We start from the raw sequence: 25,060 nt of genomic DNA, 5'->3' as shown, positions 1-25,060 counted from the left end.
GGGGTGGGCAGGGATAGGGGCGGGCAGGAGGGCGGGGGCGGCGGGGCCGCCTGCTGCGGGGCCGGGCTGTGCATGGCGGAGGGCGCGGCGCTGCGGGCCGTGAGGGGCTGCCTGGCCGCCTTCCCCCGGGAGGCCCGCGGTGAGCGCCGGAGCGCGGAGCGGGGAGGGGGAGGCCGCGGTGACCCCGCCCGGGGCGGGCAGTGGTGCTGGGCCGGCCCCGCCGCCTCCCCGGGGCCCGGCCCGCCCGCCCGTGGGAGCAGAGCTCGGCGCGGCCGCCTCGGCGAGCGGCAGCGGCGGGGGGCGAACCGCGGCACCCACTCCGCTGCCAGCATGATGGCTCCGAGGTCAAGGTGAAACAAAGGCTGCCGCAAAAAGAAAGCGAAACCCGAGAAAACGGTCTTTTAATGGTTGTTTCTCGAGTATAAAATAGCAAAACAAAGCACTATTCCAGCTTCCAAAAAACGATCCTGTGGTACCACCTCTGTATGGGAGGTGCACCTCCTATAGCACAGGCCCTTTATCACTTTATCCTCAGGCGCTGGCCTGAGGTTTCCATCTGGCTCTGAAACCCCCCTAATACTCTCTGGGTTTTAACAGAGGGATTTCTGGATCCGTGGGGGGCACTGCTTGGTATCAGCGTGGTGTGGCGCATGAAGCCTGTGTGCTGGCAGGAGGTGCTTGTCTCGGGATGCTGAGTAACACTGTTTATCGTTTGCCTGGACAGAGCTGGGCTGGCCGGAGTCCATACCCTATCTTGATAGGCCTCCTTCCCCGCTGCAGTTTTATCGAGAGTGGGTGAGTCCGAATAAACCCTGTATAATTCGCAACGCCATCAGCCACTGGCCAGCTCTGAAGAAATGGACCTCAGCGTACCTCAGGTATGAGCGAGCTGTGGAGCGGGACTGGTGTTCAATTTCAGGTGACCTCACTAAAAACCCCTCGGTTAATCTTTGCTTATATTTGTAAGATTAGCTCAGATTCCTTCCTGGCTCTGTGTGAGGGTGTTCAGTCTTCCCAAGATCAGGTGTAAGTGTCTTCCTTGCACACTTACTGCCCTACCAGTTCCAATGCTGGCAGGTGGGGTAGGTGTTTTGGCTGTGTGCAGACAAAAGACTCAGCTATTGAAACCCAGCCAGCTGGAGTGGGGCTGTAACGCTGTAAAAACAGACTGGCTTGTTTGTGACTGAGCACGGCTTGTTTTCTTCAAAAAACTAAATGATGAGCATTTTAATAATGACTGAAATTTTAAAGAAAATTCCTTCTTTAAGAGAGAATTTATGGTTTGACCTAAAATCTGTGGGGCAGATCTAATTCTGTGGGGTTTAAAGCTAAAGATCTTATGGAACTAAGGAGTGTTAGCCTCATGGGGTCTGTATCTATCAGTTTCTGTCCACCCCCTGCTCAATTGCTTTCAAAAATGTGCACCCTTGGACTTGGCTGGGTTGAATGGCCCCAATAATATCAAGCTCTGCCATGACTGATGAAAAGAAGTGGCTGAAGACGGCCCTCTGTCTGCATGGAGGAAAAGGGAGCTCCTTTGTGAACTGTCCTGTTAGGAGAGAATTTAGAGGAAAAAGAAACTAGAGTTGCCTTGAGTGCAGGGAGAAATTGGAGCAGAATGCCAGAGTCCTTACCAGACAGCAGAAAATCTAATCTAGAGACACCCATCCATGGAAAGACAGGCATCTTATTTTTGCTGCCCTTGAAACATGTTTTTAAAATAACCAGTATGTGCTGTATGAGCTAACTGTGGGTCTGGATATAAACCCTTGACTTGTTTTGCAGGGAGGTAGTAGGTCCCAAGGTGGTGAGTGTGGCAGTGACACCAAATGGTTATGCAGATGCAGTGTTTCAGGACCGTTTTGTCATGCCAGAGGAGCGCCAAATGCCTTTTATGGACTTTTTGGACATTGTGGAGAAGAAGGTGACTTCTCCCAACGTATTCTATGTGCAGAAGCAGTGTTCAAACCTCACCGAGGAGTTCCCTGAACTTGTCTGTGATGTGCAGCCTGACATACCATGGATGAGTGAGGCACTGGGTAAACCCTCTATTTCTCACATATTCAGTAAATAGTTTGCATGAAACTTTAAAACAACCACACTACATGTACTACATGGTGAATGCTTGTTCTCTTTCTGAATGCCACAGCTCAGTTTGGTTTCATCCTCTTAGAAAGCAGGAGTGGTAAAATACATAATAGTGTAATCCAAGTTTTGGCATTGGATTACTCTGGAATCAGTATCTCTGTTGTGTATTGGGACCCTCACAACTGAAAAAACATCATGTAACACTTCTTTACATGGAGTGGCTTTTCTCTGATCTAGAGCTGTGTTTTGGCTCAGTGTTTGCAGTGTAGAAGGAGGTTGCTGTTGTTCACAGAGCGCTATTTGCAATGAAACCTGTCATAGTTATGAATGAAGTTACAGGACAGAAATTGGCAGAAAATTATTTGAAGAGCTTTTTAAAATGACACAATTTTTCATTGTTGTTGACGTCATATCTCTTTTCCCTAACCATACAGGGAAGAAGCCTGATGCTGTGAATTTCTGGCTTGGGGAGTCAGCTGCTGTGACATCTTGTATGTATCCTATGGCACCGTAAATCTTCTGGTGATTTCAGCATAGGTTTAAGCTGGCATGTTTTGAGTTAGTGGCTCAGGAGGATGGTGTGGTTTTTCTGACAAGGCAATTCTATTTTAACATGCTTTTTTTGCATTTTTTATTCTGCCCTTCTGCAGCCTCCTGCTGCTGTGTCTCTGGGTGCATCTACCTGGCATTGTGTCAGGCAAGGCACTGACAATTTGCTTCAGCATGATATTGTGACTTTCCTCTCCCACTTGCTGCAAGAGGACGAAGCAGCCTGATAATAATAGGGGAAGCTGACACTTTCAGTTTACTTATAGGTTCTGCAGAGAAGGAAATAGCACTGATTTTCTTTCTCCACATTTCTCTTTTTTTCTCAATCCTAGTACATAAAGATCATTATGAGAACTTGTACTGTGTGGTATCTGGAGAGAAGTATTTTCTGCTGCATCCACCAAGTGACCGTCCCTTCATCCCATACGGTATAGCATTTTGCTGTGCAATATGTCTGGAGGTTGGAAAGAGGACAGACTAAAACACTGAAAGATGTTAAAAAAGGAAGCAGTGATAACATTTTGATGTTTATGCAGTCTTACACTTTCTAGTGTATTTCTATCCTGTGCAGCAGGTAGTTTGTAATACAAATGTTATTCTGAGATTAGGTTTTCCAGTCCAGTAAAGTAATGGGCTCATTGATTCACATCTTGGGTTCTATGTCCAGTTGTGGGCCACTCAATTCAGGTAGGACATTTAGATGATGAAGCGAATCCAGACAAGGGCATTAAAGCTGGTGAAGGTTTCAGAGGGTAAGTCCTATGAAGGGCAGCTGAGGGAGCTGGAGTTGTTTAGCCTGGAGGAAAGGAGACTCAGGGGAGACCTTTTCTCTCTCTAGAACTTCCTGAAAGGAGGCTGTAGTCAGGTAGGGGTCAGGCTCTTTTCCCAGGCAACCAGTAACAGAATGAGAGGTAATGGTCTCAGGTTGTGCCCAGGGCAGGTTTAGATTGGACATTGGGAGGAATTTTTCATGTGAAGGGTGATTAGATATTGAAATGGACTGCTCAGGGGGGTGGTGGAGACATGTGCCTGGAGGTGGCACTTAGTGCATGGTTTAGTTGACAAGGTGGTGTTCAGTCATAGCTTGATGATCTCAGGTGATCTCAGATCTCATCTCTTGATGTCTTTTCCAACCTAATTGTTTCTGTGATACTCATGGCAGTCTCTTCAGCTTTAGAATATTTGAATTATTTAAGTATTTTGTCAGTGTTGTAGCATGTCATCTTTGATGTTTTACAGGTTTGGAAGTTTGGATTCTTCCTGCCTGCTTTTCTCTAGAAAAAAAAGCCAGGAAGCTAAAAACTTAGCTGTATTTTAATGAAATATTCAAGCTACTAACTGAATCTCTGAAAACTGAGAAATGAAAAAAGAGATTCTTGTGGCAGCATTCTTGCTTCACACTGCCTGTTTTCTGTTTCTTTATGTTGCTTTCCTATGTGCACAGCAGTAGTTTTTGTTGCTGTGTTGTCTAGAAGATAGATAGCTTAAGTTTATGCCTTAATTTTCCCATTCCTTGACTTTCAAACCATCAGATTAAGTGAATGCAGAGTGCTCTATGACCCAAATATAATTTTGCCTAGACCTGTGCTGCTACAATATTTTATTTACACTCTTTTTATTTTGTTTACAACCTTGAAGTCACTGAATCACAGAATGGTTTGGGTTGGAAGGGACCTTGAAGATCATTGAGTCAATGCCCCTGCCATTCAATAGACCAAATTGCTCAAAGCTCCATCCAGCCTGACCATGAACACTTCCAGGGACGGGGCATCCACAACTTCTCTGGACAATCTGTTCCAGCGCCTCATGACCCTCATTGTAAAAAAATTCTTCCTTATATAATCTAAATCTACCCTGTGTCAGTTTGATACCATTAGCCCTTGTCCTGGCCTTGGTAAAAAGTCTTTCTGTCTTTCTTATAAGCCCCTTTTAGGTACTGGAAGGCCACAAGGAGGTTTCTCCAGTACCTTCTCTTCTCCAGGCTGAACAACCCCAGCTCCTCAGTCTTTCTTGGACAGGTGGTGTCATATATATGTGAATGTATGAAATCCATGCGTGTGATAGGAGTCCTGCTTTGTAAAACAAATTACTGTTATAGCATAGAACAGAGATAATGCTTACATTTCAGAGTGTGTAGTAAAAATAGAATTCCATCTTTTTGAGCATTAGGTTAATTAATGGAGAGAAACTCTCCCAAGGGAGGGCTTAGGAAACCACATGTGCTGAAGCAATGAAACAAAAGCAACCGGCAGTATCTGAAGGAGTTAATGAGCCCTATCAATTAAAATTAGAAGTGAAAGGCTGGCCACAAGCAACTAATAACTCTTGTGAGTTCTTCTTTGGTAGACTGGCCTAAGAAGATATACCCAACTATCGAATGATGTGTAAGTCAGGGGTGCATTTATGACTTATGAAAAGGAAAGAAGACAGTTACTGGAACAAAATAGGACTGGGGTACAAATGGGATTGGAAGAGAGTAATTTCTGAGAAGAAAGAAGGTTAGAGTTCCAAACAGGAAGGCAGCTTAGTATACAGACTGACTTAAAAAAAAAGTATATTAAGAAACTAGATAAAATTTGAAATGGAAAAAGGGAAGGATAGTGAATACTGTAAGTTGAAAATGATTTTGTCTTAATTTTTCTTTTACTTGGTGAAAGTGTGACATGCACTGCCGTTTGTTGCTCTGAATGGTGTCATTTAATTCTTTCTCTGATTCCAGAGCTCTATCAGCCAGCAACCTACCACGTATCAGAAGATGGTTCATTTGAAATTGTGGATGAGAAGACTGCAGAGAAGGTAAAAATTTTATAAAGAATGCAGTTAATACAGTAGGGAGAGTTTGGGGCATTGCTGAGCCCTCAAACTAAGCATATTGACTGATATTTAGAAATACTTCATTACTGGAAAGAGAATGCCCAGATATTTCACTTGTATTTTACTATTAGCAAAGGATACTCAGCTTCCAGAAAAAAATTTTTACTGCACACCTGAAACCATTAATATCATAAAGTGTTGCCTTGCACCAGACTTAAACAGATCCACTAAAGAACTTTTGAATGCATCAACAATAAAGGAAGTGATTGCATTATCCCTGAAGTAGACCCCTCTACATTCACTTTCTTTTGGCCCTCTACTCAGGTCTACAGTGGAATCACTCAGTGCAATAAAACATACCTCTCTGAATGAATAAACTGTATTTTCTTACTAGTAGCAATATTTATTTGATTAAAATGTTTAGATCTGGACTAAACATTTACTTTACAAACCTCACTAGAATCTAATCCCTCTGCAAAGTATGAGTAATACTACAACAGAACTTGAGCCGGGGCTTGTTCTCTGTTTCCAGAGTGGTGCTTATGGAATCTCATTGCTGTAATGCAGTAAGGTTGGAATGCTGAGGTTTATAATTTTGTAGGGCAGAGAAAAAATTAATGCAGGCTAGAGGGACTTCCCAGCAAGAAGGGGTGTTTTAGCTGCTGTGAGTAAAAATTAGACCTGAGAGCTTAAGAAGAAGAAAGGAATTTCTAAAAAGAGTGGTGCAGATAAAATATCTAAGTACTGAATGCAGGAGGAACAAGTAACTTCAGGGGCTGGAGGTGTTTTGAAAGTATGCCACGAGACTGCAACTTCATGGATGACATTTATTGCCTTTTCCCTAATTAGAAATGTGTCACTGAAGGAGGCACATTTTTGCATCCTTGACCTATTCCCAGTTGAATGTGAAAAACTGTGTAACTGTACATGTTTTGCTAGACAAAGTACATATTTTGTAACCTAGTGAGTTTGATTATCAGTTGTTTTTCTGGAAGCTTGCTGTAATTTTTTGTCAGGGTCAGTACCATATACATGATCTTTTGCCTTTAGGTGCCCTGGATCCCTCTGGACCCCTTGAACCCAGATCTAGAACTGTATCCAGAGTATGCTCAGGCAAAACCTTTGCAGTGTACAGTGAAAGCTGGTGAGATGTTGTATCTGCCTTCTCTCTGGTTCCATCATGTTCAGCAATCACATGGCTGTATCGCAGGTAAAATAGACACAATTTCCAGATCCATTTTTGAACTATGGTGGGTGTGCAGCTAGGTATCTCACAGCAAAGCATCAGTGGGACCAAAGGTTCCTTTAAGGTTTTCTGCCTCTCTGCAGGAGGGAATAACAATCTTGACTGGTCCTGTGGGACTGCCTTCTTGCAGCCTGTTTTGCTTATAATTTGTAGCTATGTTGACAAGTGCTAGGGATGTAGCAGAAGACAAAGTCTTCTAGTTGTCAAGTCTGGAGAAGGATAGCTAATGCAGTGAACCTGATCCAGTTTCTGTTTGAGACATGCAGCTAAGCAGTTTGTCTGTCTAGCTTGCTCACTGCAACTGGTTATCTACATCCCTTTTGCAAAGAAACTGCATGTTGCATGTGCTGTTGTCATATGGCAAAAGAAAAGCTGCAGGAAGAAAAGGAAACTAGAAAGTGAACGACTTACGCAAGAATATAGACACAACAGATACTCTGTTTTCATATGAGCTGAAATCTGCTCTCACGCAGTCTCTTGCCTTGCTGATAAGGTTGTGTTTGTGTTGCTGTCCCCCTGCACTTACCAAAAGTCTTGTTATCTCTTTCTTTGTAGGATTTATCATAATCTTCCTATCTCTTTTTTTCCCCTCTCTCCCCGAGTGAATTCCAGAATTTCCAGCATTGCTCATTTGGTACATATGGAGGGGTGGGGATGGTGCAAAGTATTATTGTTATGTTGGGCAAGTTTTGCAAGGTTTGAGGAAGAGATTTTGCTGGAATTTTTGCTTGTCCTTTATCTGGAATAATCCTGATAATGCTGTTCAAGAAAAAAAGTATTTTGAACAGCATAACATCAGTATTTGTGTAACACTGCAAATATTGCAAACCCTTTTTTTCAGTTCTCGTGATTCTGTGATAAAAAGACAAGCTAGCAGTAAAGCAGTATTTCCTTCAAGAATTTTTAGAAATAGTAGAGTTGTTTCCAGCTGCAAGCCCCTGGCCACTCTTTTTTTTTTTTTTTTCCCTCTGTTTATCAGAAATCACAGAGTTTATTTGTCCTCTAGTCTGTTAACTGCAGTACAGTCTTGAAAAATCAATATTCTCTGGGTCTGGTCCAGTGAATGTCTGAAGCTAGAGCATATCCTCCTCCAAAAAGCATTGGTACAATATTACAGTACAATATTACAGTGGATAGCCTAATTTTCCTAGGAGACATACCCCAAAATTCACACGAGAAGCAGAATTAAAGTGCTGTCTACTTGATGACCACTGTGAACTAGTGGTGAATTTGCTTTCCTTTACACAAGAAGAGAGGTTCCCATCCAGATATTAAACTTGGCAGTTTGGTATTTTTTGTCTAAATGGAAGCTTACATTTTCTGTACCTAAGCATTTTTCCAGCTTCTGCTCTAATGAATCTCCAGTACACAGTCTGAAGTTGGTTTGGGTTAAGACAGAGTTGTGTTGGCAGCATTACTGAAGAACTCCATTGTTTGCTAACATTATTTTTGGCTGCAGTCAAAGATTTGCTCATTTCAAAGTTCAGTCAGTAATAAGGAAAAGCCTGTGCTAACTGAACTGTGTAAAGCACTCTATGAACACATTCGTAAATCATTGCATTCTGGCCTTAAAATGTTTTTCCCTTTTCTTGTCTCCTCAGTGAATTATTGGTATGACATGGAATATGACATTAAGTACAGCTACTATCAACTACTAGATTGTCTCACAAAAACTGTGAAAATGCTATAGCAAAGGTGGGAGACTTGAGCTTGTGATGTCTGTTTCTGATGTGATACAATCATCAGCACCTGTGACTGGAGTACAAACATGATTCCCACAAAAAGAACAGAACATTAAATTATTGTCAGCAATGCCTTCCAAACACATCATGGCTATTTTGCTTGATTTCAGACTCCAGATCAATTGGCCAGATTTTTTGGCTTGTAAGTAGAACTTTGATAATAGGATTTTTAGACCTTTGTATGTTGCCTCAGTGTTGGTAAGCAAAATAAAATTTGAAGAGAGGCAATCCAGGTTTTGAAAATCCCAAAATGGAAGCCCTGAGTATTTGTTCAGATCTACAGATTGTTTTCATAACAACCCAAGTGGACAAGGAAGGATCTGCTCTGTCACCCACCTGTGCATCAGACTGCATCAGTCCAACATATGCATTCTACTTAAGGCAAAAGTCTGTCCTGTTATAATTCTCTAAGTTCAGTGGCTGTGGTGTTTTGATGGTGAGAAACTACAACTTCTGCAATAAATAGGTCAGTTTAAAAGCTTATTTCTGTACTAGTTTGTTTCTTTTTTTCAATGTAAATAATGGCTGGAGGACATGTAAAAGTCAATGTTGGCTATTTTCCGTGTAAAGCTACATGTTTTTATTGCTGTTTTTAATTTATTTTCACTGTTGTATTTAATCATAGCTGCATACTCTTGCATCCTGAGGGACGATTTTAGAGTTGCTTTGCCAGATCTGCAGTCAATATGCGTATTATCTGTGGTCTCATGGCATGAGGTGTGATTCTGCAGCTTGTAAACTCATTGATTGTTTCATTCTTTTTGCCATTAATTGCTGCTTAGCGCATGGTCAGGCGAATTGTTTGAACCAGGGGTTTGGTTCAAACAGCCATAATTCCACATAATTTCCACAGAATGGGATGAGACTACTCACATGTCTGAGACCTCCAGGGTAGGACTAGAAGGCTATTAAATACACAGGCATTGCAAAAATGTAGTATTGTTGTTTATGAAAACCAAGAGCTGGTGTTTATTGTCAAATCTTCAAACAGTTCCTTAGAAACACTAGCGTATGGGGGAAACTAATTATTGGGAAGAAAAATATAGTAATTGTTTTACTTTGTTTCTTTTGCTTTTTAAAAGAACCATAGTTATAGCAAAAAGTTTCATTTGAACTTGTGGTGCTTTTCCAAAAATTGCAGAAAGCTCGAGAGGGATTAAGAACAGGCTTTGTTTTGTGGCTAGATTAAGATGTCATGCTTCTTAGGCTTTCCAGCTTGTTTGTGTTTACTGTGCCTTGGCAAAGGCTCCCAAGCCAGTTCTGCAGTCAAATCTGGAATTTCCAGCAGCTGGGGGGCGGGGGGGACGTAGCAATTTGGATATCTCTTTTTGCTGCCTTGGGGTTTCTAATTTAGTCTCTCTCTCTAATCAAAAGTAAAAGCCAAGAACAAGTGACAGCTTGTGCCCGTGCAAGTGGCAGGTGTCACCGTGCCACCGTGCCGGAGGGTCTGGAGGCAGGCGTGCTCTGAACTACGTCTCCCAGCAGCCCGTGCTGGCCGACTGAAGGAAGTGGTGACGGTGATTCCTCCTGGACTTCGGGCACAGGTTTTAATCCCGAGAAGGGACGGGCTGCTGCGGGTCGTGTCGCGCGCAGTTTCGGCGGCCCGTGCCTCGCCCCAGAGAAGGGCCGCAGCTCTCCGTGCAGCCGAGCTGGGATGGCGGTGCGGGTGTCCGTCCTGCCTTCCCCCAGGTGCCTGTTCGATGACCCTGTGCAGATCCGTGTGGCCGGTCTGCAGCCGCAGCAGGCGGTCACCCTCCGAGCCAGCCTGGTGGACGAGAGCGGGGAGCTTTTCCAAGCCCACGCGCTCTACAGAGCTGGGAGCAGCGGGGAGCTCGACCTCAGCCGCTCCCCAGCGCTGGGGGGCAGCTATTTGGGAGTGGAGCCGATGGGGCTGCTCTGGGCTCTGCAGTCCAAAACGCCCCATAAGCGGCTGGCAAAGAGGAACGTCCTGACTCCTTTCTGTGTGGACTTGGAGGTGTACGAGGGCCATGGGGACATGAGCCACTTGCTGGGAAAATGCACCAATGAACGATGGTTTTTAGGAGAGGGGGTGAAGAGGATTTCCGTCAGAGAAGGTCGTCTCAGAGCAACCCTCTTCCTCCCTCCTGGTGAGTTTTAATTCCGTTCCGGTCTTCCAGGTGTGACTGACACCATGTGTTATGCCCCGTGGTCCCTGAACGCACTCAGCAACCCAGAGCAAAGCCTCAGCTAACACTTCCCTCAGCCTGTGCTTGGTCCAGATACTTGGATACTTGAAGTCCAGATACTTCACAGCAGAGCAAAGAGGAGCAGGTGTTGCCTGGCGGGGCAAGGGCCAAGGCGGGGGTATGGTGGTGCAGGGAGGAAGGGAGGGCAGCAGTGCTAACACAGAGTGTCTCATGGTTGTTCTAGTTGAGTGTCTTGACGTCTCCTGCAGTGAGACCTCTGTCAAAAAGTGTTTATTTCTTAGCTTTTCTGTTTAGCTGACAGGACAAAGAGGCCCCTGGTCCTTGGCAGAGCTGTGATGCATGACAGCTCTGGCCGTGGAGTGAATAAGGAGGCATGGTGGGAGCACTGGACTCAGGCTGCAGCCAGCCTAGGCTGAAGAACCATGCGCTCAGCAGCTGCTACAGATCTTCCTGCAGGCGCTGGACTTGTCTCTCTCTCTGTCTCTCTTTATCTAAGGAAAAGCCAAAAAAAAGAAGTTTTGACCTGATTGAGCAGCTGGACTGCATGGGATACTTAGGAAGATGGGAGACAAATGGGAAAAGCAAGATCTTTAATTAAGCAGGTGCCATATTTCACAACGCTGTACACAAACGGTGCTGAGAATGGATCCTGTGCAAAGCTGCTTTAAGCCCTGAAGTGTTTCTGTTCCTTGAATGGAACTTAAACATGGCTATCTTGCTTTGTAATTAACAAACAGTCACTTGCAGCTGCAGCAATGTCACATCTTGTAAGGAAAATCTGACCATGAGAATGGGTAGAGCAGCATCAGGAAAGGAAGGTCATATTGCTGCAGAAGAGCTGAGGAGCTCAGGGGTAGTTACCCAGATCTTACTGAAGCCTGAATTGGCACAGGTTGGTGCTGGTGTTTGTGAGTATCTTTCATAACCCAAGTATCCCCTCCATGGCATATCTGCTAGCATAGTTCCTAAGGAAGATGGATTACCACTCGTGCAGTAATACTGTTTGTTCATTGATCCTCAGTGGCCTGAGGACTTGTAGGCCGATGGCAGATGAAATTCAGGATGAGAGAAGGATGTCCAACATGAGCTTCCTATAATGAGGTCCTAAGAGAGAAAAGAAAGATGCAAATTCATGTCCTTACAGTCATTTTGTGTGTTCCTGAGAATGATAGCCACCATGGAAAGCTTCAGAGGATGATTTTCTTCTGATATCTACGCTCCTGATGTGTGCTGAGGGGGCACCACAAAAGGACACCTGTAGGAACTTTTTGGTTATATATACACCCTCCTTTCATTGCAGGACCTGGCCCATTCCCTGGACTTATTGATTTGTATGGATCTGGAGGAGGTCTTATTGAATACAGAGCAAGTCTCCTGGCTAGCAGAGGCTTTGCGACTCTGGCTCTTGCTTACATGTCCTTTGAAGATATCCCTGCTATGCCAGAAGTTCTTGAACTGAGCTATTTTGAGGAGGCTGTGAACTTTTTGCGGAAGCAGCAGCAGGTAAGAGACAAATTATGATGCTCTTCCTGTTGGAAACTATTTTCCAGTTTTCTTATTGGTTCCTGGACTAGAAGTACAAAATTGCTTAAGGAGGAAATAGTAATTTTTTACTAGTTTTGCATCTTTTAAAATTTTAGAAGGGAAAAAAAAGCTATTAGCTTTTCTACTGTTTCTGAGACATTACGTGCTTTTGATTCTGAGTAAGTTTTGCAGGACAGTAATATAACAACAGAATCCCTTACAGTTGTAGCACTGGAGGCGTGGCATATCTTAAGAAGCTGAAGCTGTGTTTGAACAAGTGTGTAGGACAAGAAAGACACTTTATGGCAATGTATCATCATACTTAACCCAAAAGTGGCCAAAAGAAATCAAGTAGAAATCAATTTTAATGGAATGCTATTTAAAGCGTATTTATTTTGCAAAGTTATTTACTTTCTGTCACATGGACACCAGGATTGTAGGCAGTGTGAGAGCAGAATTCAGCCTTGCTTGTTTGTCTTGTTCCTCATAGAGCTCTGAAAAAACTAGAATTCAATGTGAAGGGCCTTCACTAGAAATAAGTTGATTTAAACAGCTATTGGGCTCACTTAGCCTGAGGTGTAATGAACATTATGTCTTCCAAGACAAAACAGAAAATAACAGGTCAGCTGTAGGAGAGTATAGAAGAAACTGCAATAAAGAAATTCAATGCAAGTAAACCCAGGAAAAAGTGGCTTGGAGAGAGGAGCTGTAAAAGACACCATACAGAGAGCTGGCCAAGCCAGGATCTGGAGGGTGCAAAGACACTGTCGATACAGGTCACCAGGAGGGAAACGTGTTACAGGAGGAGAAACATTGTGGAGCTGTAGAATTCATGGTCACTCTTTTGGAGGCACAGCAGTGGGGATGGATGAGGGAGTAATATAACCTGAACAGAGAGAGGGAAGGGGCAAATTTTGAGTGGTCTTTGTTGGATAAGGAGTGAGAAAGCAGAACTGGAGATAAAGAAATAAAGAGTAGTTAATAATACTGTTTCCATAATTCTGTTTCAGGTGAAAGATACTGGGATTGGTGTTTTGGGCTTGTCTAAAGGAGGTGATCTAGCCCTTTCCATGGCCACATTTCTACCTGGCATCAAGGCAGCTGTCAGCATATCTGGAAGTAGTTTTAATTCCTTCATTCCCCTGAAGGGGGATGGCTTCACTATTCCTGTCCACCCATATGACCTGGGGAGGATGAAGATCAGTGATGAGTCTGGACTAGTAGATTTTTCAGATGTCTTAGATGATTACACGGACCCAGCAACTTGGGATTGTCGCATTCCCGTGGAGAGGTCCTTAGCCAAATTCCTCTTCCTGTCTGGGCTGGATGACATGAACTGGAAAAGTGACCTCTATTGCCGGGATGCTGTTCAGCGCCTTCGGCAGCACGGTCGGGAAGTGGAGTTCTACTCCTATTCTGGAGCAGGGCACCTCTTGGAGCCACCATACTTGCCTCTGTGCAAAGTTTCCATCCACAGGGTGCTTGGGATGTTGGTGCATTGGGGAGGGCAGTGGAGAGAGCATGCCAAAGCCCAAGAAGATGCATGGTGCAGGATACAGGCCTTTTTCTGGCAACATTTGATGGACTCAGACATCCCTAAGAGCAAGCTGTAGTGGAAGCTGTCAAAGGTGCTGGCCAGGGTTGGTATTTCAGCACTTGCTGGATTTTGAAAACTCACCAGAAGTTTCCTGGACTGCCTTCCTGTAAAACCCGCTGTTGCATAGTTGCTTATTTTCATTCCCCAAATAATTTCCCAGTTTTTAGTTGAATTTCAGTTGACTTCTGGCCCCAACTTCACTGCATATTGGCACCATCTGGTCTTTCTGTGTGCTGTAGTCTAAAAAAAACCCAGCATCCCATTATCTGTATCGCATTTGTGCTGAGCTGTCTTTGCCCTCAATCTGCAACCCTCTCCTTTCATAAAAGGAAGTACTCTCACAGGAGTTTTCCATTGAATTGTTTAGTCTTGCACCTTTAACTAACCTAGATACAAACAGCACTTTTGTTGGACAACACATTAGTACACTTACCTTTCCTCCTACTATATTGTCTCCCATTTCATAGTAAAAAGGTTGCAGTAGTGACACTGAACCGTGCCATAAATCAAATCCCTCCTGATGGGAGAGAATTTTCTAAAAGTCCTTGCAAGGAGTTTCAAAGATAAACCGAGACTTTTCCTGGAGTTTCAATGCTTCCAGATAGTTGTTTATTAAGTCTTATCAGAGGAACAGAGCCACTAGTGTGACCCAGGTACAGCATAGAGCACAGAAAGCAGGAGTGAAGGCTCTCTATCAAGATTTACACAGCCTTTTAAAGGTATTTTAACCAATAGTTACTAAAAACGTATATTATTTTCACTTTCCTACCAATTATTCAGTAACACGGGCAGGAACTGCGGAATTCTCTATCCAATCATTCCAAACTACTTTACTGCAGAACATGGAGTAGTAGAAGAAGGAGAAGAAGGTTTAGAGAACAACAACAATCCTCCATTTTGATATTTTTTACTCTTATCTATTTACTACAAAGAGAAGCCCAAAACCTCTAAATTTTTCACCCTGTGACAATCTTACATAGTAGTCTATCACCTAATTCACACCACTGTATTTTCTAGTTCTTGTCTGACCGTTGGTAATTTTTTCCAAGGTTGGAGGTTAAAACAGTGTTGTTCAGGGGGGTAAGAACCCTTCAAAATAGGCAGAGAAATATTCTTGGCACGCTGGGTTCCCACACAGTAGTTCTGATCTCAGCTAAGGGAAGAGGCACTCTTCTGGCTTAATCTGAAGTGCAGTGGTAACATTTTTTTTCTGGTACCTCAAAACCCAGAAGTGAATCTTACCCAGGTTACTCTGGTTGTATCTCCTGCTGACTTCATGTAAGTTATATATTGGGGTAAAGTTTTCGCTGCGCTGCTCAGTAAGTGTAATGTGCACTGTATGTGTGTATGCACTGTTTGCTTGAGATTATCTGAATGAAGCTTTCAACCATCTTTACACCTGTCAATACATTAAGGAACAATCCTGGTGTAGCCACAAGCTGTTGCTTCACCCGACTGAGGAGTTCATGAGCAGCAGTCCTCACCTCCTGTTGGGAAGAGAAGTGATGGAGTCTGCAGTTTTGCTCAGTGCTTAAGATGAGGGTGATACATGTATGCCAAGTACTTGCTCTCATATGGTGAAAGTTAGTTTGTCTCCATTTTGGGGGGGAACAATAAAGCTGCTGCTGAATTCTCAGTGAGCTGGGCTCTCAGTGGTCCTGCCACTATAGCAGACAGCTGTGGGCTCAGTGACAGCTAAGAAATGCCACTCTTCAAGAGAGGACTGACCTCACCTTCTGGGAAGAATGTGCATTTTCTCACATTTTACCAGTGTCCAAACCTGCTAAGGGGGCTGTAATCTACCTTGTGCTTTTGTGGGATAGTGGCAAACAGCAGCTACATATCAAATGGCATCCATGGAGCAAATTTTCTCTCCTGCAACAGTCAAGACTTGCACCCTGACAACAGTAGCTGGAAGCCTTGCGTTGCACTGAGACAGCAAGATTTTGCTTTTGACAGTGTAGTCCCTGGTTTCCAGTTCCTGCTGAGACGAAAGCCCTGTAGGAGCCTGGATCCTGCTGAGGGAAGAGCCATGTCCTCAGTTTTCTTGCTTCAGGGAGCAATGGTTACTCAAAATGAGCATGTTGAGCTTCAGCAGGCCGGGGACTCTCTCATACAATATGTTCGACACAGACTGTGCCCCTTCAGGTGCTTCTGATTTTTCTTACCTCCCCTGTTCCTCAGACTGGTACATGGGGTACCACATAGCTGAAGGTTAGAGTGGGCATATCCCTCTCCTCCTCACTCATACTGGTCTTCCATCGAGTTTTATGCTGTTGCCTGTTCCTTGATTTCTGTCTGTCCCTTGTGTGCCTATGTCCTGCATGGACTGTGGTTGTTCCAGATGTTTAGCAAGTGGGTTGGACCTGGCAGCAGTTTAACATGTAGCAACAAAGAAAGTCAAACACATTTAAGCAGTTCCATCTGAGTAAGGGACATTTTCTTTTCCCTCATTTTTCTGTTTTACTGAAGCAGTCAAAAAACCCTGGGCTGCTCATCCACATTTTCCTCAGACTCAGGGCCTTAGGCTGTGAGTTTCTCTGTGGTATGAGTAATTATGTTCTTTTGTTTTTACTGAACACAGTGAGGTTTATACAAAACAGTATGCTGTCTTCTAGTCTGTGGGATAACTCACGTCTGTTTTAATCCCTTCTGAGGGGAAACCAAGCTTTCCTAGCCTTCAATGGGCAGTTTACAGATCTATATGTTGAATTACAAAATTGTGAGCTTCCAAGAAAATACATTATCTATAGGAAACTACCCTTACAAATAAAAATACTTTCCATCAGTAAATCAACAGTGTGGACAGTGATGCTTTCATCCAGTTGTTGTGTTGTCACATTCAGCAGTCACGTTCATGGAAAACAGTGTTGAAAATAGAGGATGAAGGGAGCTAACTGGTGACTCCATCGACGACGACAGCACACAGGACCTCTTTCTTTTGTTGCTCTGGAATGAAAGCATTGCTATCCACTTAAAAGCCCTTTATTTATCACTTGGATTGCATCTGACAAGAAAGACTGAAAAGGCTGATTTAGATGAGCAGCTCTGTGTCACATACAGGAAAATATTCAAGCCAACTCAGTTGCACTGGGAATACTTTTAAAATTAAGCTCAAATTTGAAACTAATCTTCAGGAAATAGAAACTGGAAACTGGTGTCAGACTAATACAAAATAACTGGAAATGGCTTAATTTCAATAAAACACTTCTGCTTGTTCTTAAGCATGTTCTTCAGCCTTTTGCTGAAGACTTTGACTACTAGATGTTTCTTCTGCTGAAGAGATGATTTAGACCAGTAGGGCTAAGATCATGGGTTTTTTTCAAGACAATATTCTACTAATTGCAGGCTGTTGAGTCAGAGTGCTTTGTATAGTTTCTCCAGGCCTGCTGAATAGAGACAACATTACTCAATAACAATGTGAAAGTTATTATTTAATTTAAGATAATAGACCTTCAGCTGCAAGAGATCCTCTGCCAAGCTCAACTGATAAATCTAATAGAAATTGGATGCGAAAAGCCACTCTTGTAATTTGCTTGTAATTAAAAAGTGCTTCAGATAAAATAGAGTATCAGAGGACTAGCTTGAACTAAAAGATCTCGTCTTGATTCTGTTACCCCCTGTTTAGCACTCTGCACTACATTGCTTTTATGAGAATAAGAAAAACTCGTGACAAGTCTCTTAAGAAGTGAGAATCTCTCCGCATGTAAGCTGCTGTGAACAAGTTTGCTATAAAGGAGCAGTGTATCTTGCAATGCTTTTTTAGGGCAGGATGATTTCCTTAGCTACTATGGAATCAGGCAGCAATGGAAAGTGCTGATTTGCCCAATACATTTGTAAAATTTCCCATCTTTGCATTGATAACCGACCCTGAAGCATTTTGATATGCACACAGTATAACTTGGAGGAAACTGCAGGAGGAAAGTAGTCAAAATGCCTTTATTAGCAAAAAGTGAACCACAGGTGCATAAGAGGTGAAACATCTTTGAAAAAGTGGCTGTCTCTGCAGAAGTGGTGGGTATTTGAGACTTCAGTAGAATTTTAATAGGGCCTGTGCTGAGCAAGGAGATTTCAGTGCAAATGTGCTTCTCTAAGACTCAGAGCTTCTGACTCAAGTGAAGCAGTGTCTCTGGGTGGCATCTACCAGCAAGGTTGTTTCATGGCCACAGAAGAGGAGGAATGAAGTGACAGATGAGAATATATGTTGTGTGGTGTAATTTAGAAGTCACTTTTCTCCATTTCTGGTTTCCGTTCCCTGTTTGTGTTTGAAAGTCTAAAGATTTAGGTTTTTGTTTAAATTCAAAGCTTAGTCAGTTCTTCAATACATTACCAGATCATTTGTTATCAAGCTGTGGGATAATGATGTGGGACAATGTTTAATGACAAAATACAAATAGTAAACATTTTTTCTATATTAGTATTTTGCTAAAAAACTTTATAATTCTACCATTGCAGAAAAAAAAAATCACTATTCTGCACTTTTTAGTGCTCTGTAGATGTTATTAAGAAATGGAATCTGAGCCAAATGTAGTATTAAGCACAAAGAAAGTGATGCTTTGTTTAAGTTTAGGGAGAAGAAAGATTAATATTTCCAATGAACTAGTGTTCCTTGCAGAATTTATTGCAAAATATCCCTGCTATTTTTCATTGTCCGGGATAAAAATTAGAAATGCTGAGTCTTAAAAAATTGTCTGTGCAAAATTTGCATTAAACCTGACTCTGGATAGCACTTAGAGAAAAATAATTAAATTAGTTACATTCTCTTTATTTAGGATTGTATCTTTTCAATAACTTAAGCTGCTGAACTTTCAACATTTTGCATTTAGACTGGAAATTTATGTTTGCATTAAAGTCATTTCAGTGAAAGGTGTGGGTTTATGTTTTTTTAATTCTTTTAAGAATACCGTGCTGCACAGAGGGGCAGCCTTGCCTTTTTTTTCTGATTAATGATCTAACTAAGAGGTAATCCTGTGGAAAACAAAACAAAACAAAAAGAAGGTTAAAATGTTCTGCTGGCTCAAAGAAGGAAACAGCAGGAGCATGCAGGGGGTTATCAAGAGAAACAGGGGTGAGCAATACCCTGCCAAGATAAGTAAGTACAGTTTTTAGTTATGTTTGTAATAACTAGTCCAGCTAATTCTAACTCATGATCCATTTCTGTATCCAGTGAAGTGAGTGGTTGGTGGCTCATTGTGTGCTGCCCCTGTTTACAGTGGATCTGGTGTCCTGAAGGATTGAGATCCTTGACAGTGGAGAGAAAATTGTGAAATACTAATGTCAGATTAGAGATGAGCTGGATAGATAGTTCAAAGGAAATGTCCTGGATAGGAACAGAGCATGTGCATATCTCTGCTTTCATCTATAAGAGCAAGTTCAAATGCTCTGCTATAATTTTAATATGCTATGAATTCAGCAAGATAGTGTTCAATCAATAATCCTATGCCATCTAGAGGAGTCTGTCCCTGGACAGTGGCAGTCTGACATTTTCAAACATCCAGCACTAACTCAAAATGGATTGATTTTGGCTGCACAGTGCTCTGACTCCAGCCATTCTCCTATCTCTGGATCATTTCAGATCAGAGATACATCATCTTGATGCAGGAAGACTCCTTTGATACCTAACAACGTCACTAGTGTTGTAGCAGAAGGAAAAGAGGTCAGTGGTCTGTACTTTTTGGTGGAAATAATCGCAATGAATTGCTGAAACAGCCCAGAATTTACTGCTTCCGTGGCAGTCTGCATACCACTCCCTGTAAAGCTGAGACCTCCTAGGCTCCATTTAGATCAGTGGTGTGCAGGGGCAATTCTGCTCTTGCAAGTCTTCTAGGGAACCTTGTTCTTTCTATGGCTGTCTTCCCTCACCTGAGGGCATAAGGTCTGCTTTCTTTTTTTCCCCTCTCTTTTTGACAGTTTTGTTTCTGTCCCACTGACCACAAACCAGGCCATTCCAGTTCCAACCACTTTGCATGATGTGCTGGTGGAGGGGGAGCACTCTCAGCAGTACCTAAGGCCAAAGCCAGAAGGGTGTGTGATAACACTGGCAGTGAGAAACCACGATGCTTTTACTGAAGACTAGGTAATATTATGTCATCTTGTTGAGAAATTACCTCACATTGGTTTTGTTTCTAGCAAACAACCTCTAGGTAGGTCAGAAGGACAGCTCTGCAGTGCGGATTGGGTACAATGAAATGTCTCTGCCAGTCTAAGAGTTGTAAAACCATAGAGGAACTCTGCTACTAGCACTGAGAATGGGACATGCTCAGTATATTTACCATGGCTAATGACTGTATGCAGCATGTTTTGTGTGTGATGAGGGACACTGAAAAGTGCACCATGTGTGGCACCTTAGCAGCAGAAAGTGAGATTTGGGGAGTGGATGGCCATTTACATGGGTCATTCAATGTGGACTAATGGTTAACTTGAAGTAGTTTTTGTTAGTTTAAGTTTTGGCCTAGTTTAGTTTTTGAGAATTACTCCAAGGAGACCTTGAGGTAGCTGTTGTTTTCACATTTTTCATTTCGAGTTGAGTTTGCCATTACTGAAAGTAATGCATGGGACAGCTTTGGTTGTACTTGATTAAAAGTAACATCTGCAATAATCAGATAGTTTGACTATGACTCCCATTGTCTTAGAAAAAAAAGGAAAGAGAAAGGGCAAAATAGCATCCTGCAGAAGAATCTGTAGATTTAATTTGTCAGGAACATCCCCATAGAAAAGGGAAGTTAATTATTTCAAAATTGTCTAGATTTTATCAGGGTCAGGGGTTTTGCCTTTTAAATCAAAACTCACCACAAAAGTAATTTTGTTAAAATGTGACCATAAAAAAATTGATTATGATTGCCATAGTGATATTCCTGTTACAGCTCCTGAAAGACTTCTTGTCCATCTCAGTCTGAGTTACATCTAGTTCTTGTGATCAGTGAAAGTTTAATGCCTGTAGTCACTAGTTTATTGTGTCTTACACTCTCACAAATTATTTTTAATACTTCTTATCAAATAATTTCATAATCATCCTTTATCTCTGTGGAAGAAAATATACAACTCAAACATGGTAGCTTTTAAAAAGTGATCCATTACAAGTCCCATTGCCCAGTACTGTCTCATGAGTGGGTTTTTTCCTAGTTTCTACTTTATGATGGGAAAATAGGTAGAAATATTCCACTCCAGTCCAGTACATGCAGTGGAGTTTCAGTATGTGAAATATCCAAAATCAAAATCATAACCCATCTAGACAAATCAAAAATTAACCAAAGTAGAGATATAAGTTGTGCATATAAAGAAAAGAAAGAAAAAGTGCGCATTAAAGGAGTGACAATTCTTAAATTTCTCCCCCTCATAAAGGGAAGTATGTGAGAATGTGGGCACATGTAAATGTCTGTTGGAAAGGAGGGGAGGAATGAGAGTGTAAAGCAAAGGAAAACCAGAAGATTATGGGTCACTTCCAAGTAGAGAGATTATGTGACTAAAAAAATCTATTTTGTAATAACTTGTATTGTTTTTTTCTGTGAATGTAGGGTCCCCAGCATAAATCTTCTTCTGGCAGAATCCAGACATGTGCAAGTGAAAGCACCGTGGCTCAGGTTCCAGCTGGATGGTTTCACTGTGCAGTGCCAGAGGTGAGCGTACGGTGACCCCTGCCTGCTCCGGGATTCCCGGGATCAGCACAGCTCCCATTGCTCAGCCACGAGGTGAATCCACTTTTCTCTGTAAGACAATGTGTGATGGTATCCCTGGCTAACACAGGACACAGGATCTACTTACAAACAAGTCACTGAAACCTGTGTTTTATTTGCTTTCTGAATGAAGAGGTTTCATAATCAGTTATTATTAGTACACTTACTGTCTTGGGACGTTGAGAATGAATGCTTTTATGAAGAGGTAGTAACTTCCATCGCTGAAGCTCTAGTGACAGGTTATAGAAGTTTTCTCAAATTCTCTCACTTTGAGGTCAATGTAGAAACGGAGGAACAAGTTTTATTTATTTTACTTCCTGTTGATTCCATTCAGATTTTCCAGTCACTCATCAGACTTGAAAATAATGTAGTTTTTTGTTCTCTAACCACTAGAGAGTCCTGAGGTAAGAAAGGTATTAAAAAAAATAGTTTTTCTCCCACTGGGGAAAAGATTAGCGATGTTGCATAACTCCATTTTATCCTCTTAAGGACTGGTGGTAACAGTCTCCTTGAAATAGCCATTAACCTAAAAGCTGGGGTTCTCCATGGGGTTTAGAAGGCTGGAACTCTTGCCTTGGCTATGCCTGATGAGGTTCTCCCATTTTCCAGATTAGTGTTCTGACCAGCAGCTTGTTGTTTGTTAGTACGAGTGCTTATGATGGGTTCAGCAGACAGGCTTAAATTTTATTCCAAATTAGACCAATAGGTTTTTAAGTCTTGGTATTGTTTCATGAGATGAGAGCTTTATTTTGTCAGGGCTGCCTTTCAGATAATACAAAGCAAAGTGAGTCATTTGCTAATTTAGCTTCCTTAGGATATATGGCTTAAGCTGTGCCTTGTCTGTGTTTCCTCTGATGCATCTGGAATACTCTGCCCAAAAGAGGGGGGAGGAAGACTGGAGATAGATACAACTTTTTTCTCTTTTTTTTTCAGTTGTGTCTGGCTACTAAGGTGTGTTTTGTATAGCCTAAAAAACACTGTCCACTAGCAAAAGAACTGCTTGGGAAAAGCCAACCCCATTCATCTCCTTACATGGCTTTTTCCTCTTCTGAGGCCTGAGAGAAAGCTTTGAACCTGAAAGGTGCTAGTGCCTAGTAGTTACTAAGCAGTGAGAGTTCAGTCACACTCAGGCCAGAGCTGTCTTCTCTCTCTGCTTCATTTGCTGCTTGTTCCATTCACTTTCTGGGTGTTTTTATCATTTGTGTCTGCCCTATTAGCCATATGACAGTCACCACACAGAGGAGGATAATGGGCTGAGGCAGGTAATACTACTCGCCCTTTCAGTTCACAAATTTAAGAAAGAGAGCTTGAACTTTTCAGAACATTTGAATTTTTAAGTAATTTGCTCCCAGTACTTTGCATGTGCAGGTTCTCCTTTCAGCTGGGTTGAGAGGAGAGTAGAATTTTTTAAAGACAGTTGTTATCCTTCTTCATTCCACTCAGTTCTCCACATAAGGCTATTTGGCTTTCCAGTGCTTCTGCTTTGCTTTTTTTCTCCCTTCCGAAGAACATGATTTTGTGTTATCAATGAACATCAGTCCAGACCTCAAAGGAATGCAATTTCCTGGGCTCAGAAAGGAATGCAGAGGTTAGTTTCATAAATCCTCTGTACACTCTGCAGCTCTCCAGCTCTTAGCCAGGTTTGGCAGCCGGGTCATTTCATGTAGCACTCACGCAGCAAAACACATTTCTTTTGTGACCTCTGAGCAAGCTGTTCAGGGTAAATCACTGTACATATGGTTGTGACTTGAGCAGTGCCTGTGCATGTCTCAGCTGCTTTCCTGCTATTCTGTCTGTGCAGAATTCTTCTTATGAGGTGGTATTCCTGGAAGAAAGAGCCTCCTGCTACCCATGAAAAATAGGGAGTGATTTTTCTGAGGGTCACCGCATGTACAGATCCCAGAGTCAAGGAGATTCTAGATGGAATGTTACTTAGTATGTGAAATATAGTTGCTCTGGGAGCAGATGAGTGTTTGTGGACAGTAAGGATGGTTTCTCCTTGCTGTGGTCCCCAGTTCTCCAGTGCAAGAGTCCATGTGGAGACAGTCAGGAATACTTTTATCTTTGCAAGATTTTTCTTCATGGGTTTTAGGTTTTTACTGAAGAGGTGTAAAAACTGAAAGCATATTTGAGGATGTTTTCAATATTTTCATGCCTCTGAAAGTGATAGTATGTGGTTATGTGCCTCCAAACAGATTTTTCAGCTGAAAAAGAGACGAAAAAAAAGCTCTATTTTCTGAAAAGCCAATAATCGTCTTAAAAATGTTTCTCTGAAACAAGATATGCTTTGATGAGCTTAGATGTCATGATACTGTTTGCTTGGCTGGTAATTCTGCAGCACCCTCAGCTCTGTCTTCCTGCCTGTACCATAGAAACAGCAGGCACAGCATGTACCTACCTCCACTTTCAGGGAAGAGCCACAGACCAAACCAAAATTCTCTTCTGCAGTTGCCCCCAGGCAACCAAAGGTCTGAGCTTCTGCAGTTTATCTCTTCACAGTCCTTTGTTTTATTCTCCTCCTATTTTAGTTTATTTTCCTCTATTAGGTTTTCTGAATTCTGCTTTTCTTTCTTTCCTCATGTCTCTCTTTAGAAGAATGCCAGCTTTTTGCTGAGTTCTTGACAAATTTTGCAAAATGAGTTCTGGATCTCCTATGATACGGGTGATCAGATTATTGTGATGGAGTTAGTTGAAAGGAAAGTTATTAATTATCAGGTCTCAGGCTTTAGTTTGATTAGTAGACTTTGAAGCTACAACTTCACTTAGCACTGATATGGGCTTAACTCCTCTGTTAATCCACTGACTGTTTGGACTGCTGCTGCAACCCAAATCTGTTCTGGGAGCAGACTGTATCAGAGAAGGAAGAGCCTGATATGTTACTGCAACAGAGAGGAGATTATATATTAGAAAGATTGGAAGATTATATTTGGTTCAGGGCAGAAGGGCTCGCTCAATGCTTCTGGTAGCTCTTAAGCCCTCCTTGTGAAATGAGGAAGAAATGGCAGACTCAGCACAAACTCTTGTTGCAGAGGTGGGTGTTATGGAAAAATAAAATATCTGTATGTCTGGAGCTGGGCTCTAAGAATATGGAGATGCATATGCTGACATGACAAGGAGACCTGCAGGGAAATATTACCTCTTTCGTTAACATGTAGCTGCCCATTTCTGCATGTGGGTTAAGTTTGCGAGAGAGAAAGGGTATGTCCTTGCCAGCTGTGGATTTCCAATGTATCCTTGGTTTACTTCCATACCACTAAAAACATCAGCAATCCCTGAACTTTAGTCTGGATTCATAAAGGTTTTCTGACAACAGAGTATCTTCAGCTCTCTTAAGTTGCTCTTCTACCCCTGTCAGAGGAAAGGAAAGGTCTCTTTAGCAATATCTGTCTGCTCCAAAGACTTCTTGTTTCAGCTCACTAGGTGGAGTCCTGAACACTGTCTCCAGGATTTTTGACCACGAGATTACTATGAGAAAAAATGGCGCATATCCTGAAGGACTTCCGATTGTTATCAGTGGGATTTTACGCATCTACAAGTATTAGATTGGTGCCAAAGTGATCAGCATCTTACAAAAATGGATGCTGGGTTGAGTATAGAGATTAATTTTTCCTCTTTCCATAGGCTAGAATTGTGGTTTACTGGATGGGTAAACATTACCT

The 25,060-nt window shown here is 42.3% G+C and overlaps 2 protein-coding genes across 3 annotated transcripts; both read left to right on the top strand.

Annotated features, from left to right (window-relative positions):
- The first annotated feature begins 51 nt into the window (after positions 1–51).
- Positions 52–8,922, top strand: JMJD7 (jumonji domain containing 7). Its single transcript, XM_048306300.1, has 8 exons — positions 52–139; positions 725–878; positions 1,786–2,039; positions 2,523–2,579; positions 2,970–3,065; positions 5,357–5,433; positions 6,502–6,661; positions 8,299–8,922. Exons 1-8 carry the CDS (start codon positions 73–75, stop codon positions 8,385–8,387), a joined length of 954 nt encoding a protein of 317 aa, XP_048162257.1. The 5' UTR covers positions 52–72; the 3' UTR covers positions 8,388–8,922.
- On the top strand, positions 8,834–24,978 carry LOC125327153 (acyl-coenzyme A thioesterase 1-like). 2 transcript variants are annotated; one of them, XR_007204143.1, is made up of 6 exons: positions 8,834–8,905; positions 9,814–10,547; positions 11,908–12,110; positions 13,142–13,771; positions 21,243–21,416; positions 24,814–24,978. XR_007204143.1 is itself a non-coding variant. In XM_048306299.1 (4 exons), exons 2-4 carry the CDS (start codon positions 10,094–10,096, stop codon positions 13,742–13,744), a joined length of 1,260 nt encoding a protein of 419 aa, XP_048162256.1. In that variant the 5' UTR covers positions 8,834–8,905; positions 9,814–10,093; the 3' UTR covers positions 13,745–14,222. The 2 variants fall into 2 exon arrangements, 1 of the variants encoding a protein (XP_048162256.1); XM_048306299.1 differs by lacking the exons at positions 21,243–21,416; positions 24,814–24,978 and having other exon boundaries at positions 13,142–14,222.
- Positions 24,979–25,060: the final 82 nt, after the last annotated feature.

The sequence above is a fragment of the Corvus hawaiiensis genome, chromosome 6 (genome assembly GCF_020740725.1).
Source record: "Corvus hawaiiensis isolate bCorHaw1 chromosome 6, bCorHaw1.pri.cur, whole genome shotgun sequence".
In the NCBI taxonomy this organism is placed as follows: Eukaryota; Metazoa; Chordata; class Aves; order Passeriformes; family Corvidae; genus Corvus; species Corvus hawaiiensis.
The sequence above is the reverse complement of the archived record's forward strand: the minus strand, read 5'-3'. Positions and strand labels throughout refer to the sequence as shown.

What these genes read in the sequence shown, in the direction of transcription:
- JMJD7 (XM_048306300.1), top strand. Translation starts at nt 73, where the DNA reads ATGGCGGAGGGCGCGGCGCTGCGGGCCGTGAGGGGCTGCCTGGCCGCC. An exon ending in CCGTCCCTTCATCCCATACG is followed by an intron (nt 3,066 to 5,356) that starts GTATAGCATTTT and finishes CTCTGATTCCAG; the next exon opens with AGCTCTATCAGCCAGCAACC. An exon ending in ATGAGAAGACTGCAGAGAAG is followed by an intron (nt 5,434 to 6,501) that starts GTAAAAATTTTA and finishes TTTTGCCTTTAG; the next exon opens with GTGCCCTGGATCCCTCTGGA.
- LOC125327153 (XM_048306299.1), top strand. Translation starts at nt 10,094, where the DNA reads ATGGCGGTGCGGGTGTCCGTCCTGCCTTCCCCCAGGTGCCTGTTCGAT. An exon ending in AACCCTCTTCCTCCCTCCTG is followed by an intron (nt 10,548 to 11,907) that starts GTGAGTTTTAAT and finishes CTTTCATTGCAG; the next exon opens with GACCTGGCCCATTCCCTGGA. An exon ending in TTTTGCGGAAGCAGCAGCAG is followed by an intron (nt 12,111 to 13,141) that starts GTAAGAGACAAA and finishes ATTCTGTTTCAG; the next exon opens with GTGAAAGATACTGGGATTGG.